We start from the raw sequence: 16,579 nt of genomic DNA, 5'->3' as shown, positions 1-16,579 counted from the left end.
AAAACGTTTTCTCGTTTTTTAAACACAAACCATAAAACAACTTTATATTTGGATTTTTCTCACGTCAAAGTAAAGGTTTCCCCCATCTAACTCGATTAGCCTAATATGGGTTATCTATCAGTTACATTTTAGGGTATTCACGTTTATAAACTTGCCAATTAATCTTTATTGACTTGGGAGTTCGCCCTTCCAACTTCATTCAATGCATCTACTTTTTTAGGGCCTACTGATATCTACAGGTTAAATAAACTAATGTCAAAATGCTGTAGGCTTAGTCATGTTTTTCCATTTATATTTGTATTAGTAATATTATAAGATCACATCAATCAATTTTATTGGCCCCTTAGTGTGGTGGTGTTGCTGTAAATTGTTAGCTAACTGATAGTGCTTATAGATTCAACATTCCATTGAACTTCTTTCACACAACTGTAAAAATATATACATCATGGCAATTCTAAATGTGCAGAGGAAAATGGAATGTGCAACTGAAATGCAGGGATAGCAGCATGTGAGGTTCTTATGCACTGATGATACTGTGCACCCTGCTCAGACAGAGCTTGTGCATGTGAGGTTCTTATGCACTTATAATCCTGTGTACCCCGCTCAGATGTTTATGCATGCCGCTAGGCGCTTGACCTAGAGGCGGCAGGAGGAGGAGCATGCACCCCTACTCATTAATGGATCTGAAGTGGAGAAGGTCAGCTGCTTCAAGTTCCTCGGGGTGAACATCAGCAATGACCTCACCTGGTCTGTTCACATGGACAAGGTGGTCAAAGCGGCCCGTAAGCGCCTCTTCTTCTTGAGGAGACTGAAGAAGTTTGGTATGGACATCCTCCAGGTCATCCTCACTAACTTTTACAGATGCACTATCGAGAGCATTCTGACTTGAATTACAGTGTGGTATGGGAGCTGCACAGACAGGGACCGCAAGGCCCTAAGAAGTGTGGTCCGTTCTGCTGAGTTCATCATCGGCAGGAAGCTCCCAGCCCTACAGGACACCTACCACACACGTTGCCTAAGGAAAGCCGGCAGGATTCTAAGAGACTGTTCCCACCCATCCTTCAGTCTCTTTACCCCGTTGCCTTCTGGCAGGCGTTACCGCAGCATCCGGTCGCGCACACGCAGACTGGACAACAGTTTCTACCCAAGGGTCATTTACTGCACACTAGTCACTTATACTCTATACTCACTTTCAGCTACTGGTTGCACTATCAGTAACATTGCACTACTGTACCTCGCCACCAGGCTCCTGTATGGTCATTGACTTAGTCACTGATCTGCAAATTTGCACTATTGTACTATACTCCACTTAGGTTAGAACAGGTTATAGGGTTGAAACAGGCCTTTTCCCAGTGGGACGTGCCCAGAACACCTCACCAGGGAGGCTTCCAGGAGGCATCCTTATCAGATGCCCGAGCCACCTCAGCTGGCTCCTCTCGACGCAGAGGAGCAGCGGTTCTACTCTGAGCCCCTCCCAGATGACCGAGCTTCTCACCCTATATCCAAGGGAGAGCCCGGACACCCTGCGGAGAAAGCTCATTTTGGCCGCTTGTATTCGCGATCTTGTTCTTTCGGTCACTACCCATAGTTTGTGACCATAGGTGAGGGTAGGAACGTAGATCGACTGGTAAATACAGAGCTTCGTCTTTCGACTCAGCTCCTTCTTCACCACGACGGACCGATGCAGAGCCCGCATCACTGCGGATGCCGCACCGATCCGCCTGTCGATCTCGCGCTCCATTCTTCCCTCACTCGTGAACAAGACCCCGAGATACTTGAACTCCTCCGCTTGGGACAAGATCTCCTCCCCGACTGTAGATGACTGGGGGGGAATTTGTGACAGACTACAGGGAGGAGGTCAAGCGCCTGGCGGCATGCATAAACCGTGTCTGAGCAGGGTGCACAGGATCATCAGTGCATAAGAACCTCACATGCACAAGCTGTGTCTGAAGAGGGTGCACAGGATCATCAGTGCAGAAGAACCTCACGTGCTGCTATCCCTGCATTTCAGTTGCACATTCCATTTTCCTCTGCACATTTAAAATTGCCATGATGTATATATTTTTACAGTTGTGTGAAAGAAGTTCAATGGAATGTTGAATCTATAAGCATTATCAGTTAGCAAACAATTTACAGCAACACCACCACACTAAGAGGCCAATAAAATTGATTGATGTGATCTTTTAATATTACTAATATAAATGGAAAAACACGATTAAGCCTACAGCATTTTGACATTAGTTTATTTAACCTGTAGATATCAGTAGGCCCTAAAAAAGTAGATGCATTGAATGAAGTTGGAGGGGCGAACTCCCAAGTCAATAAAGATTAATTGGCAAGTTTATAAACGTGAACACCCTAAAATGTAACTGATAGATAACCCAGATAGATCGAGTTAGATGGGGGAAACTTTTACTTTGAAGGAACAGGTAGTGCTGACGACACATTCGGCCAATGACAGGCATTTCACGCTTACCTCCACCCACGTGAAAACAATCCAAATATAAAGTTGTTTTATGGTTTGTGTTTAAAAAACGAGAAAACAAAATAACACGTCCAAATCTGTTTTTCCATTTTTGCAAAAAAAATAAAAAACGGACTCACAAACGTTTTTCGTATTCATGCATGTTCCGTTATAATGATATAAGGAATTTAACTCACGGACCTGAGATGAGCGATCCTCGCATAATTCCACTAAAATAGGTTTAGGGAAACGATATCTACTAATGAGCCACTCATTACTTTCTGCAAAGAAGTCATATCTATCTCTGAAAATGCGCTCTCGGCAAAATGCGGCGTGTACTAAAACTTCCAACACAGCTAGATCTGCCATCTTCTCTTAGATATTCCGTGTTAATTTACTGTCTTTTATAGTGGTCCACAAGCATATTGTAACATTACACTACATTACATCAATTCGCCAATATTAACAACTCCCCTTATGGTGTTCAATTAGGCTATATCATTACAATATTTCATGATTTTTAAATTGTATTTCATGGAAATCCTTGCAAAATCGTTTCATTATTGATTTCAATCTTATAGGCCTACATAGAGTTCCCGTGATCACGACGCAATTGCCTTGTTTCACCACTTGGAATTGTTCGTACTCAGCTATGCATAGTATTGACCATTCTTAGATTTACGCACACTTCCAAGAAATCTCTTGGCATGATAAATAGCAACTTTTGCGATTTGAGGCCCAGAATGAGGCCCCAGGGGTCTCATTTATAAACGTGGCGTACGCACAAAACGGGTCTGAAAATGTGCGTACGCCACTTTCCACGCAAAGGTAGTGATTTATAAAAAACAAACTTGACGGGAGAATGTGCGGTCCTCCTCCGCACATTTTGGAAACAGTTGGAATTTGCGACGCAGATGACCGTACTGTAGTCAGACTGCAGAAATTGAATGTGGGAAGAACATCATAATATTTATATATTTTGTTTTCCTCACACACGTTATTTTCATTCAATTCCATGATTATCATGACGATTACATCCAGCCGTGTTATTTGCGCTTGTACTGAGTGATTCTTGTTCCATTAACACCTCGTACAATCCAACTCAGATTTTAAATACAAATTCAGCGCTTCCTCACCATATGATTGTCCATTACGGGAGTGCAGGAAGGGGAGATTCCCCGACTGCATGGAATACAGGATAACATCACATATCCTACCTTTAGATAACTGCAGAACACAGTGTATAACTAAATATATTTCTTTAATACTGTGCAAATATCCTCATATGTCAAAAACTGGAAATACAGTCGTTAAACTCCCGTGCAATCGCTACACTCTACGTCCTCGTTATCAGTCCAGACTTTAATAGATTACTGTTCATAACAAAACGCTTTTGTTTTCAAATTGTATCTCGACTCGCGGTATCACAGTTGATGCCACTCGCAGTTTTTTTAAATTGGTGATCAACCGGAGTTTTCGGGCTTCACCAATAGGCTAACAGTGTCTGAGAAGTTGTCATGCGCTATGATTCACCATAAAGAACAATCGCAAGCCAGGGTCATGATGAGATACTAGATTGGCATTCATAAGGGGCTTTGCATTGACTATTAATGGTTACAAATGGGCGTGTTCAGGGCGGGGTACAATGCTGATTCACGCACGCACACTTGTGGGTAATCTGTGATTTATAAAGGGAACATTGCGTACAGGTGTGCGTACGTACGCACCGTTTTATAAATCTGAATGTTTGTGTGCGTACACCATTTTAGGCTTTTGGGCGTACGAACACTTTTAGTAAGAATCCTACGCACAGTTTTATAAATGAGACCACGCACAGTTTTATAAATGAGACCCCTTATCACATGATCAACGTCTGTAAAGAACATAGTTTATTTGACACAGTCATACTAACATCATAATTGGTTGCATACCACATCAATGGATGTCAATACACCACTGCATTAAGAATTTCCGTGTAAATATCCTTCCTCTTCCTGTTAGTCCAGTCGAAAGTCTGGTTCATCAAAAGCAGAACCGATCCAAAACAACAGATGGTCGTTTTCTTTTCCTCCCTCCGCATCACTTGTGTTTGGCCTTGCTAGCCAATGCCGCCCGATTGGCAGGCCCTCCCCATACAGTCCCAAACACATCTTTCTCAGTTCTTAATGCTTCCTGTAGGGAGAGCTCTCTCCCTGACATCACCACCTGCTTCACAGCCCGGATTACTGGGACAGGGCCCTTGACATAGAATTCCAGCCATTTCTCAGCCTCCAGAAGTGCACTGGTACCGTTTCTGGTATTGTAGTTCCCAGGTTGGGCCCCAAGAACCCCATCTGCCAGGCCCATCTGCAGTGCTAGCTCTGGGTCCACCTTCATTGCACCACCCAGCAGTCTTAGGGAGTTCTGGCTTCCCACGATGCGGACCAAGCGGGCAGCTCCGCCCCACCCCGGGACCAGACCCATGTGTTTATGGACAAATTGTATTCTACTGCCAGGAGCCATCAACCTTCAGAACCAGTGACATATAGAGTGAGTCAGAAAGAGAGAGTTGTTACTTATAATGGACAAGAGGTACAGCAGTAGACTAATGCGAGTCAATCTCATCCACTGTCATTAGATACCAGGGCTCAGCTACAGGCTCTATAGATCAGACTGTCCTCTTTTTATGATGTTGCTGTACTTGAAGTCACAGGCTGTGGTGAGTTTATTATGTTGCTGTACCTGAAGTCACAGGCTGTGGTGAGCTCAGATCCTCCACCAAGGGCTCTTCCCTCCACTAGAGCCACAGACATCATGGGCAGCCTGCAATAGGATAAAACAAGTTGTTCATGGGATGTACAAATTCACTCGTTCGTTCATTTATTTGTTAATTCATCCATCATTGATCCATTCATCTGCTCTCTCTCTAGTTTGTCATCTGTTAATCTTTCATTTATTCATCCACTCAGTCCATTCATTTAATGAAGGGGCTGCTATTTCCAACCTCAGCAGCCTGGTCAGTGTGTTCTGCATGAACATGCACATCTTCATCCCATCCTGAAAAAGAAGGGTTCTTGTAAAATCATACCTGACATGACTTGCATGAGAGCAAAAGGAAGGGGGATGTGATAGAGGGACTAAAATCCAGCAAGAAGCAGGGAGAGATGGTCAGATGACCCTGAGCGGTTGGTGGGAACAGTTTGCTAACCTGGGGATTGGATATAGCTTTGACAGCATTCAGGTCAGACCCAGAGCAGAACGTTCCAGCTGCCCCCTGAACAATCACACCCTTCCCCTCCATCCAGCCTTCCAGCTGGGTAACTCTCTCCTCCAGCTCCAGCATCATGGTGCCTAGCAAGAAGGACAGCAGTAAAGTTAGAGACCTCAATGGACATATTCAGCTAAACTGAAACCCTACACTAGAATTTGAAATGTGTAGCATTAGCAACATGGTGATAGCTTTCATCTGGCTGTTTTATTAGTCAGGAGGAATGTGAAATCAGTAGTGCTATCAGTTAAACGAGTTATTAACGGCGTTAATGCAAACCCATTTTAACGGCGTCAATTTTTTAATCACGCGATTAACATTCTTTTTGGCCTAGCAAATGTTGTCGTTTTTTTTCACATGCTGTTGCAACAACTACTGACGTAAAAAAAAACTACAACACCACACCGGATCTAGCTAGACCGGAAACGAAACAACAGGCACACACTTTTTTGGGCTTGTGAGCCGGCTAAGAAGTAGTAGGCTACGTTTTGAGTGGATGGCGAGCGAGAGACGCCGAAATGGATGCCAATAAGATTCTGAATGGGAAGTTTACTTTTAAAAAGTTGCCAAATGGTTCCATTGACAAGACCAAAGTGATCTGTGTGTTTTGTCATTGTGAACTGAGCAATCACCGCAGCACGTCCAGTCGGAAAGACCACTTGATGGCCAAGCACACAGCAGATGCAAATTCTCTGCCCCCTCGTCAGAGCCAGGCAATTGCAATGTTGTTTTCAATAAGATAAAATAAACATTTGCACTAAGCAATCCGATCCACTTTTCCATGTTGATAAGAGCATTAGAATGAGAAAAAATTATGGGACGAAAAGAAATCAAGGGACATTTAGAATACAAAAAAATCTGTGATTAATTGCGATGAATTGCGAGTTAACTATGACATTAACTATATTAATCGCGGTTAAATATTTTAATCGTTTGACAGCACTAGAAAATCAGTAATTCTGTGTCAAAGAACAGCAGTAATTTGTGTGTGTGATTCATACTCATACTAACATGGACTGAGTTTTAGTATGCACTTCTGATTACATACCAGAGAAAGCATTCATGCGAGTTGGGTTATTGACTACTAGCACTGCGATACCAGACTCTTTTAGGACGAGGTCAACAGATCCCCCGGGGAAAGCCCTGAGCTTCTCCACTATCTCCTCCTGCTTGAAGCCCTGGGCAGAGCCATACACACAGACACTCTGTGTGTGGAGAAGCCTGGCACAGTAGGCTGACCTCCTGGCTTTCAGTAGGAGTCTAGTCACCATACACAAAACCATGGTTCTGAAAGAGGAATGACAGGGAGGTGAGGGAAATGAAAAAATGAAGAACCAAGTTGCAGAAGATAATGGAAGTGGAGGAACAAACGTAGGAAGTAGTGAGTTCTCTGAAAATCTTATAATAGCAGTTTGAGCCCTGACAAGTCCCTATATTCTGATAATAAAGGTTGTCTGAGTGTGTGCTCAATCGCCAGTAAAATAAGACCCTTTGTCTTATAGAGGAGAGAGATGTCTGTGTCACAAGATCAACTATAAACATAATCATCAATGTTTCTTGTTGACTTGTGGGACAGTTTCACTTCATTGGAATCTAATTACATATTGCCCAAGAGATTTGTCCCAAAAAATGGGACTAAAGCACTGGACTGTGCACACTACAACGTATTCTTGTTGTTTTTTTACACTCAAAATGGAACTCCCTCTTATATTACAGTTTACATAGGTAACAGTTATTAGAATTCCGTCAGATGCATTCGTTGTATTTCAAGAAGACACACGAGCTGTAGCAAGCTAATGTCGTTCATTTAATTAAACAGTGTGGTTTTGAGTGCCCTTCGATTAGTCAGAACTGTTTGAAATAATTAACTCCCTAGCAAACACGTTTACAGCGGATTTAACGCAAAACGAACAGCTATAGGCCTACATGTTATAAAATGTATCACAAACTTTTGAATATGAAATGGTCAATATTAAAAACAGACAAATTGTGGTTGAAATTGATCCATGTTTAGTTAGCCAGCTACCAACCTTAACTGTTTGACCATGGAATGGTTCATGTGGTTATTAGTGTGTTACACTGAAGCTAGTCCCCTGGAAACATGAAGAAGCCCAGGAAGCATACAGAGCCCATCTACCTATTAGACATTATCTGGAGCATACTAGCCTTTGCATTTCATTGTTTTTGCCGGATGTCGGCAGTCTTCCATCTGCGGTTTTATTATATTATTATAATATATTATTCAATGAGGGTGACCAGATGTCCGGATTTCGTCCGGACAGTCCGGTTTTCCAGACCTTTGTCCGGACCGCTGTTGCGTGTCCTCCTTCTCGCCCTTTAGATCCTTCCTGCCCACCGTCGCAATTTACTACTAGTGTAGGCTTTCAGATGCCAAAAAGAAAGACCTCTTTCAAACCTACGTGGAGTTCAGAACTTCACTTTGCCTCTAAGAGCAGCAAAGATCAATATCATGCCTTCTCTAAACTCTGTGCCATTGACAGGGGCGGTCTTTCCTACAGGCGATCGCCTAGGACGCCACTCAGAGGGGGGCGCGCGCCCCCCCAAAAAAGCGTTTTTGCTGGGCAGTTTTTTTTTGCGCCCCGTTCTATATCTCCAACCAGTATTTTGACATTAAAAAAATAAATCTAACATCATCTAAAATGAGCCAGGTATACGTACCCCTTAAAAAAGGAAGGGGTAGGCCTTGGTGTTATCAGAACATGCTAGCACAGAGAGGCATTTGAGTTTGTGTGTGTTCAAGAACTTTGAAGAATGAAATAATGAAGAGGCAAAAGCTATCCGGGGCGAAATTTAAAATAGACATGTAATGCTGTTTTTGGATGCTTTTATATAGGCCTTAGTGGTCCCCTAATACTGTATCTGAAGTCTCTTTCCCGAAATTCAGCCGTGGTGCAGAATTATAGCCACTACACGTCCTGGGGACGTCCCTAATTTGGTCCCCTATAGGTCATACCGTGACGTTATCCTTAGGACGTCCCTAGGACGTCCTTAAAACGTTATCAAAATTCCTAAAAGGTCACAATTTAGACATTTATTTTTTAACTTTCAGGGGACGTTCCAGGAACGTCCCTGGATGGTTATGATACGACGTTATGTTAAAAAAATTCGGGGACATTAGAATCCAGCAACGTCCCTGGTTAGTTATGATATGACATTATGTTTAAAACTATCGGGGGACATTCGGGACGTCCCAGGAACGTCCCTGGTTGGTTATGATATGACATTATGTTTAAAAGTTTCGGGGGGTTCCAGAACGTCATTCGTTGGTCATAACGTAACCATCTAAATTCCGAACTGATATTTTCGTTTGTGTGTCATTCTGTGATGTGAAATTTCTCGAGCTATAGCCTACTGTCACTCTGGAAACTGTACAGTATTAAATCAATTGTTTGTGTGGTACTGTCAGGCCAAATAGTGTCCTAGGGCCAAATAGTGTCCTACCTGACGTCACAATGCCGTTCCGAATGTATGGTACCAATAACTTGCATTTGAGCGAAGTAATACATTATAGTCATAAATAATTTGGGGATGTACTGAAACAAAACATCTAAGCTGGATCCAGCCTATCCAAGCACCAGCTAGAAATGTTCCTCGCGGACGTCACCGCTCGTGACGTGAACCCTGTTGTTGAGTGAAGAAGTCGTTGAGAGACAGCAAAACTTTTTGATCCCGCATCCTTCATTTAATACCGTTTGATAATCAATTTGTGTAGATATATCTTAAACTGAAGTTTTAGTGTTGATAGTTTAGTTCTTTGTTTTTGTGTTTTTAATAGTGTTTTTTGTGTAGTTGGCTATAGTTTAGAGTAATTTAGCGCACTCCTGTGAACGTGGGCCACCCGAAGGACAGAATTTGAGGTAATGTTTTAATACAAACTTTAGCTCTACTATCTATGTATTTGTATGTTTATCCAACGTGAAATAGCCATATCGAAAATTAATGTATATTAATTTCTAGCCAATTTGAGTTGGCACTGGTTTTCTAAGTCGGCTAAATCGAGACGTCCAACAGTATCTTCTTAATTTGTACAATAGTTAACAATGTTCTCGATAGCACTAGCTAACTAGCTGCTTTAAATCGGATGCCTACACACTAGTGGTGTGGTCTCTTTAAGGATACAGAAAATACAAAACAGCTGAAGCTACACAGGTGAAGGCTACAGCTCTAGCTAGTCAAGTAGCGTTAGCTCTACTGTAGAGTAGCAAGCTACTTTTGGACAGTTAGACTACAGCTACAATAAACCAAGACGTTTTGCAAGAAAAGTAGCATAATGATATGCTACGTCGGACAAATGTTCACGATGAGTAGATGAAGGAAAGTTGATTAGCACTAAGATGGTTGTAAATATCTGGATACTGAAGGTCAGGGAAGCTTTCCGTTTCACTTGTTACGGTCCTAAAAATAACTCCAGGAGCATATGGATAAAATACACTTCCACTTAATGTTCTTTGCATTTGATCTGTGTAGCTAATTCATGTTGCAGGTGTTGATTCCGGACGAACTGGTGGAGGACGAGGAGGAGTAGGGAGGGAATGAGGAGGGGTTGACACAATTAACATATGCGAATTAATTCAGGCTTTAAAAATGTATTTGAATAAAGTGTTTGTTTATACTGTAAATCGTGTTTTTTCTTCTACAAGCATACACATAATAAGTTACAATACACAATACTTAGCAGCAGCCTGTTATACTTGAAGTTGATTAAAAAAAATAAAGATGTCAAATTACCTTGTTGAGTTTAAGTGAACACATTCAGTTTAGTTTTGCACTATAGGCTAATATGCATTTTATACTTTGTATACAACAAATATCCACTAAATGCATAAATGTGACCATAAATTAAGGTTGAGAAATTGATTCTGCATTTGGTATGCAAAGTTATCAGGACGTCGCAAGGGAACGTCCCCATGACGTCGCAGACAAACGTCCCCTGAACGTCCCCTAAATGTTATGAGGACGTTACATGGACGTCCCGGGGACGTTTGTCCCCGGGACTTTCAGGGGACCCTACAAAAACACGTCCTGGGGACGTTCCCTTGCGACGTCCTGATAACATTCGGGGACGTCCTGGGGACATCATTTTGTTAGCTGGGGAGCTTTCCTCAGAACGCGCTGTTTTGGTGTCTGTAGCTTTAAATGCTAATGAGGAGGAGAGGGGCGGCAACATGCGCTAATGTTTACAACGGATGTGTCACAATGGCTCGTAGCCCCCGTTGCTGTAAGATGCCTCAAATTGAGTCATTCTCATCTGATCACCCTGGTTTGCAGAGGTGCACGCAGTCATTTCAATGAAGAGAAAGGCGGATATCGCGCGCCATAACAGCAGAACGGTTATCCAAATAACAAAGAAGTGCACAACACTGGCGTCACAGCGTTTGTATTCACACACATAGCCTACGTGATGCTAGCCTGGCTGCCAGCCCAACTTCTCCCCGCCCCCCAAAAAATTTGGTCGGGAAGTTGGGTCTGGAGGGTCTCGTATTGGGGACCAACTACAGAAAACCAGAATCTGGGCGAACCAATGAAATTGCCAGGGCGGGCTTTATACGATGATGGACAGATGATCAACAGTAAGGTAATCACCCACGACACAAAAGAGCGCTTAAGTTGAATTCGTTTTGAACAAACATGGCTACCGCTGGAGATCTGGGATGTTATGATTCTGCCATCGAGCCTGTTTTAGAAGACATCGACAGCGCATTAATTTTGAAAGAGGAACAGAGACGCAATCAAGGCATTTGTCGATGGAAAATATGTTTTTGCCGTCCTTCCTACGGATTCGGTAAAAGTTTAATTTATCAGCTGGCCCCGATGGTTGCGAAGAAGATGGGACACAATGAAAACCCAGTGGCCATTGTGGTTTCTCCTTTTCTTTTGTGGAGTTGTAATTCTAAACGGAGAACTTGTTCGTATATGCATTGCCCTTTATTGTTTCGCTCAAAAAGGTTGACCGTGTGAACAAGTAGCCTACAACCGGCAAAAATCGTTTGTATTCATTCTGTTTAGTCAGTAAAGATTTAGCTGCCTCTCAGTTTAGTTCTGTTGACAACAACTATGCGGCGCTTAATGTTAGTCATATCATATATCATATCATAATATCTCTGTTGCTCTGATTGGTTGTAGATCTATCCAATTGAGCGAAGAGGCATTTGTTTTCCAGGCTCATTTGAAACACGCCTCGTAGTCAAAGCCCAACGGAGAGTTCTCAGACTCATATTCTGACTAGAATTATGAGTATGACAACGTCAGGCTAACGTGATGCCATCTATCTTTACATAAGCAACAGTAACTCAGCTGTTAGCTGCAGAGCTAATGTTACAGCCACATTCTAAGGGTAGCAAGCTAGGTAACCATATACAGTAAAGCAACAAAATTATATAGCGTTAGTTAGCTTACTTGTCCAAGGTTTGTAGCTTGATCAAGGAGAGTTAGTAATGATCCAGAATTTTATTTCAGCAATGCCAGTTTTGTATTGGCTCAAGTTGAGGAAACAGGCTGAAATGTTTGGCGCAGACATACAAAACTTTGTGAAGTTGTGTAATTCCAGCGAAAATCAAATTAAGATACTGGTTGTGCAGAAGCTTGGATGAAGGAACTAAAAAAATAGTTTTGTTTTGATTTGCACATCCAAGCAATGAGCAACTGTTATGCTTCATTTGTTTGCTCGCCATGATGTCTCTCCAGGAAAAACCGATATCGCACTCGCCCTTGCACGGTGGCAGCTCAGTTTCTCATGGGCGGGCCAGATGATCTGAGCGGGCAAAGCAGAGAGAGGGGAGGTAACCTTTCTCGTATCTACGTCACTTGGAGGAGATTTTCAAACAGAGCGTTTGAGCCTTCATTTTGTCAAAGGCGGAGAAGAACACGCAGGGCTTGGTTTACACTTATCGAAAATTCTAGCCATTGGGGGACCAAAGGCTGGCTAGGGGAACTCATATTAATGTTAAATAACCTCATAAAATGAAGTTTTCATGACATGTCTCCTTTAAGAATAAAAGAAAGGAAAAATAAGAGAAATGTGCAAAGGCGAAAGGTAAATCCTTAAATTCTGGTCTTATCCTATGATGAATTCCAGACAAGAAATCGTTCATGAATGCGTGAATTGCCCCGGCACTTTAGTGGAGTTAAGAAGAAAAGATGTACCTTATCATTGAACGTGTTCCTACTCTCTGTCACATAACCTAGTTCTTTAAGGATTTTACAGAGGCGGGTAGCCTATATCAAAAATGATATGTCCATTTATTCTACGTTATACAAAAAAATCACGATTAAAATAGGGGCGCACATATAAAGCCAATAGCCAGTGCAACAACACTACAAATATCTTACTCGTTGCATAGCACACCCATTATTGCCGTGTTTGTCTTAATGTCCTTAATGCCTAATGGGTGTGCTATACAACGACTAAGATATTTGTAGTTGTGATAGTGTCCATTAAATGAGGATTCAATCCAGATGATCATGTTCAGTATTTAATATAAGAACTCACAGAGGTTGTAGATGACAGACATCACTCTGGTTGGGCTTCTGCTTAATCTACTGTCAAGGTCTTGACATTCAGGGTTAACTGTACCTCCTGATGGCGTGGGGTGGTATTGCAATAGTATCTATATGAACCAGATGATCACGATACAACATTCCTCCCACTTAAGAGTAAACTACTCTGGTGAGCTTCAACATTAACTGTGACCTTAACTGCTCACTATATACTATAGACAGTAGCAGTCTGACTAACCATCCTGTATGCTTTAACTATCAAAATAATCTACATAAAATCATAACACTATTGACTATCTTAAAATAGTATTCCGATGTAACTCTTAATTGAAAAGTGTAATTAGCCTATACATCAATGGCAATGTTTACAGGTGTTGTGCATTGTTTTTTTTTGTTGTTTTTTTAAACATCAGAAAACAATAACTAGGAAGGTGGGTGGACTACCATCCTTCCAGTGAGTCCCAGAGCACATTCTTGCTCTTGCTTGAGGGAGCTCACTACTAGTTCACAAAGTCTCTCAGATGAGTTGGAGTCTTTTTAGTGCGCTCAGAGCGTCGCAGCACCGGTGGTGAGTCTGTACTCGTCTCTGGCGGATCAGCTGGAGGGTGAACCTGGGCTGTTTCAGTGGGCTCACTCCCTTCAGTGGGCTCACTCCCTTCTCCTCCCACTGACGCTGGAACAGCCGAGTCTCCTGTCAAAGCCTCCGCTGCGTTCTCTGGAACATGAAGACTCATGGGCTCCAGTGTCATGTCCGGCATGGATGTCTCTGTCATCGAAGCGTGACGTTTACGGATCTGGTCCACGTGACGTCTCATGACGCGTCCATCTCCTGTCTGCACTGTGTAGGAGACAGGTCCTGTGTTCATCTCAATGACGGCTGGGACACACCTTGGTCCGTGACCATAGTTTCGGATGTACACGTCGTCACCAGGAGAGAAGCTTCTCCATTTGCTGTGTAAGTCATGTTGTGCTTTCTGTTTGAGTTGTTTCTTTTGAATCTTTGACTTCACATCAGGCAGCAGAAGATCCAGTGTGGACCGCAGTCTCTTAGACATCATTATTTCAGCTGGAGACACGCAAGTCGTACTTTGGGGTGTTATTCTGTAATTGAACAGAAATCTTGCTATTTTGGTTTCCAAAGTATCTCCTTTTGTTTTCTTAATTCCTTGTTTGAACGTTTGCACGGCTCTTTCGGCTAGGCCATTTGATGCCGGGTGAAAGGGTGCAGATGTTATGTGCTGTATACCATTCTGTTTCAGGAATGATTCAAACTCTTGGCTTGTGAAGCATGTGCCATTGTCCGATACTATTGTCTGAGGCAGGCCATGTGTGCTAAAGCACTGTCTAAGTTTTTCAATGGTGACTTGGCTTGTTGCATTACTTGTTGGATACACATCAAGCCATTTTGAATGCGCATCGATCACGATAAGAAACATCCTGCCTAAGTGAGGGCCGGCATAATCAACATGCAATCTACTCCAGGGTGTCTCTGGCCACTCCCAGGGATGGAGAGGAGCTGGAGCCTTTTCTGTTTTCCTGGCACGTGTGGCAGGACTGTACTTCTCTTTCTATGTCAGCATCCATACCTGGCCACCACACGTATGAACGTTCCAAGCCCTTCATCCTGGAGATGCCTGGGTGTGTGTAGTGTAGATGTTTTAAAAGGGTGGCCCTTCCCTTCTTTGGAACAACCACTCTCACTCCCCAGAGCACACATCCATCTCTGACACTGAGTTCAAGCCTTCTCTGGCTGTAGGCCTTGAACATTGAAGCCACCTCCTTTGGCCAGCCATTCAAACACCACAACAGCACTTGTGATAATATTTCATCTTTCGCAGTCCACTGCTTCACTTGGGCTGTTGTGATTGGTGGGTCTTCCACCACATCCAGCATGAGGACCTGTCCTGTGTCATCCTCCTCTTCAATGTGTGGCAGTTGTAGCCTGCTCAATGCGTCTGCGTGGTCTTTGCCTGGCTTGTACACCATATTGTACTCGTACGCTCTCAGAAGTATTGCCCACCGTTGCACTCTTGGTGATTCCATCTGTGGCACCGGCTTCTTTTCATGGAAAAGCGAGATCAATGCCTTGTGATCAGTGCTGATCGTGAATCGTTGTCCATAGATATACTTGTGAAATCGCTTGATTCCGAATATGATGGCTAACCCCTCCTTGTCGAGCTGTGAGTAACACTGTTCAGCTGGTGTCAGTGTGCGTGACATGAAGCCTATGGGCTTTTCACTTCCGTCTTCCATGATGTGTGACAGCACGGCGCCGACTCCGTACGGTGAGGCGTCGCATGCCAGCACAAGTTCTTTGCTGAATAGTGAGCCAGGACTTTTGCTGATTTCAGCAGCTGTTTAGACAAACAAAACGCATCATCTTGTTCTTTCTTCCAAGTCCACTGAATGTCTTTTCTTAACAATCTGTGTAATGGTGCTAGACGTGTGGCGAGATTAGGAAGAAACTTATTATAGTAATTTAAAAGGCCAAGATATGCTTTCAGCTCAGTCACTGTGGTTGGAGGCGGAGCTTCCTCGATGGCTGTTACCTTGCTCAGCACTGGATGCAGGCCTTCAGCATCAATGTTGTGACCCAAGTACTCAACCTGGTCTTGCAAGAATGCACACTTGCTTCTGCGCAGTCGCAGTCCTGCCTCTTCCAGTCGTCTGGAGCCTATTGTAGGTGAAAAGGCCTCTGTGTGTGTTTATCGTAAGGTATTTCTTGGAGTCATCATCCATCACGATCTGCTGATAGGCGTGGCTTAAATCAAGTTTGGAGAACCGTGTCCCTCTTGCGTAGGTGTATTGAACCGTGTCCCTCCCAGTGTATTGAACAGATCTTCTACACGAGGAATAGGGTATTGCTCGAGTGAGGAGGCGCTGTTTACTGTTAGTTTGTAATCGCCACATATTCTAATGGAGCCCTCCGGCTTCAACACAGGAACAATTGGCGCCGCCCACTCAGTGTACTTGACCGGTGTTATGATGCCCTCTTTCAGGAGCCTATCTATCTCCTCTTCTACTTTCGCCCTCATGGCATACGGAACTGAGCGGGGCCTATAGAACTTTGGACGGGCATTCGCAGACACACGGATTGTTGCCTACATGCCTTTTAACATGCCTAGTTCTTTTTTGAAAACATCCTCATGCTTTGACAGTACTTCCTGTAGCTCAAATGCATCTGTTTTTACATGTTTAATTTCATCCCACTTGAGCTTTAAAGCCTCCAGCCAGCCTCTACCTAACAAGCTAGGTCCAGTGCCCTTCACCACCACTAGGGGTAATGTCTTAATTTGCTGAGCATAGTTTACTTTTACTTCAGAAACTCCCACTACTTAGATTTTTTCTCC

At 43.2% G+C, this 16,579-nt stretch overlaps 2 protein-coding genes across 6 annotated transcripts; both read right to left on the bottom strand.

Annotated features, from left to right (window-relative positions):
* Positions 1-4,332: 4,332 nt before the first annotated feature.
* echdc1 (enoyl CoA hydratase domain containing 1) lies at positions 4,333-8,234 on the bottom strand. Of its 5 annotated transcripts, none has more exons than XM_047032999.1 (6): positions 7,742-7,867; positions 6,760-6,998; positions 5,652-5,794; positions 5,448-5,500; positions 5,186-5,266; positions 4,333-4,970 (listed from the first exon to the last, which is right to left on the bottom strand). In XM_047032999.1, exons 1-6 carry the CDS (start codon positions 7,768-7,770, stop codon positions 4,544-4,546), a joined length of 972 nt encoding a protein of 323 aa, XP_046888955.1. In that variant the 5' UTR covers positions 7,771-7,867; the 3' UTR covers positions 4,333-4,543. The 5 variants fall into 5 exon arrangements, with proteins under 5 accessions (XP_046888955.1, XP_046888963.1, XP_046888972.1 ...); XM_047033007.1 differs by lacking the exon at positions 7,742-7,867 and adding an exon at positions 7,878-8,234 and having other exon boundaries at positions 4,340-4,970; XM_047033016.1 differs by lacking the exon at positions 7,742-7,867 and adding an exon at positions 8,009-8,234 and having other exon boundaries at positions 4,340-4,970.
* Positions 8,235-13,729: 5,495 nt separating this feature from the next.
* Positions 13,730-16,264, bottom strand: LOC124475897 (uncharacterized protein K02A2.6-like). Its single transcript, XM_047032759.1, is given in 6 exon segments — positions 13,730-14,295; positions 14,611-14,756; positions 14,758-15,550; positions 15,553-15,896; positions 15,898-16,034; positions 16,037-16,264. Coding segments are annotated over 6 exon segments (2,214 nt in total).
* Between the last annotated feature and the right edge of the window lie 315 nt (positions 16,265-16,579).

Source organism: Hypomesus transpacificus, chromosome 2 (assembly GCF_021917145.1).
Source record: "Hypomesus transpacificus isolate Combined female chromosome 2, fHypTra1, whole genome shotgun sequence".
NCBI classification, from domain to species: domain Eukaryota; kingdom Metazoa; phylum Chordata; class Actinopteri; order Osmeriformes; family Osmeridae; genus Hypomesus; species Hypomesus transpacificus.
The sequence above is the reverse complement of the archived record's forward strand: the minus strand, read 5'-3'. Positions and strand labels throughout refer to the sequence as shown.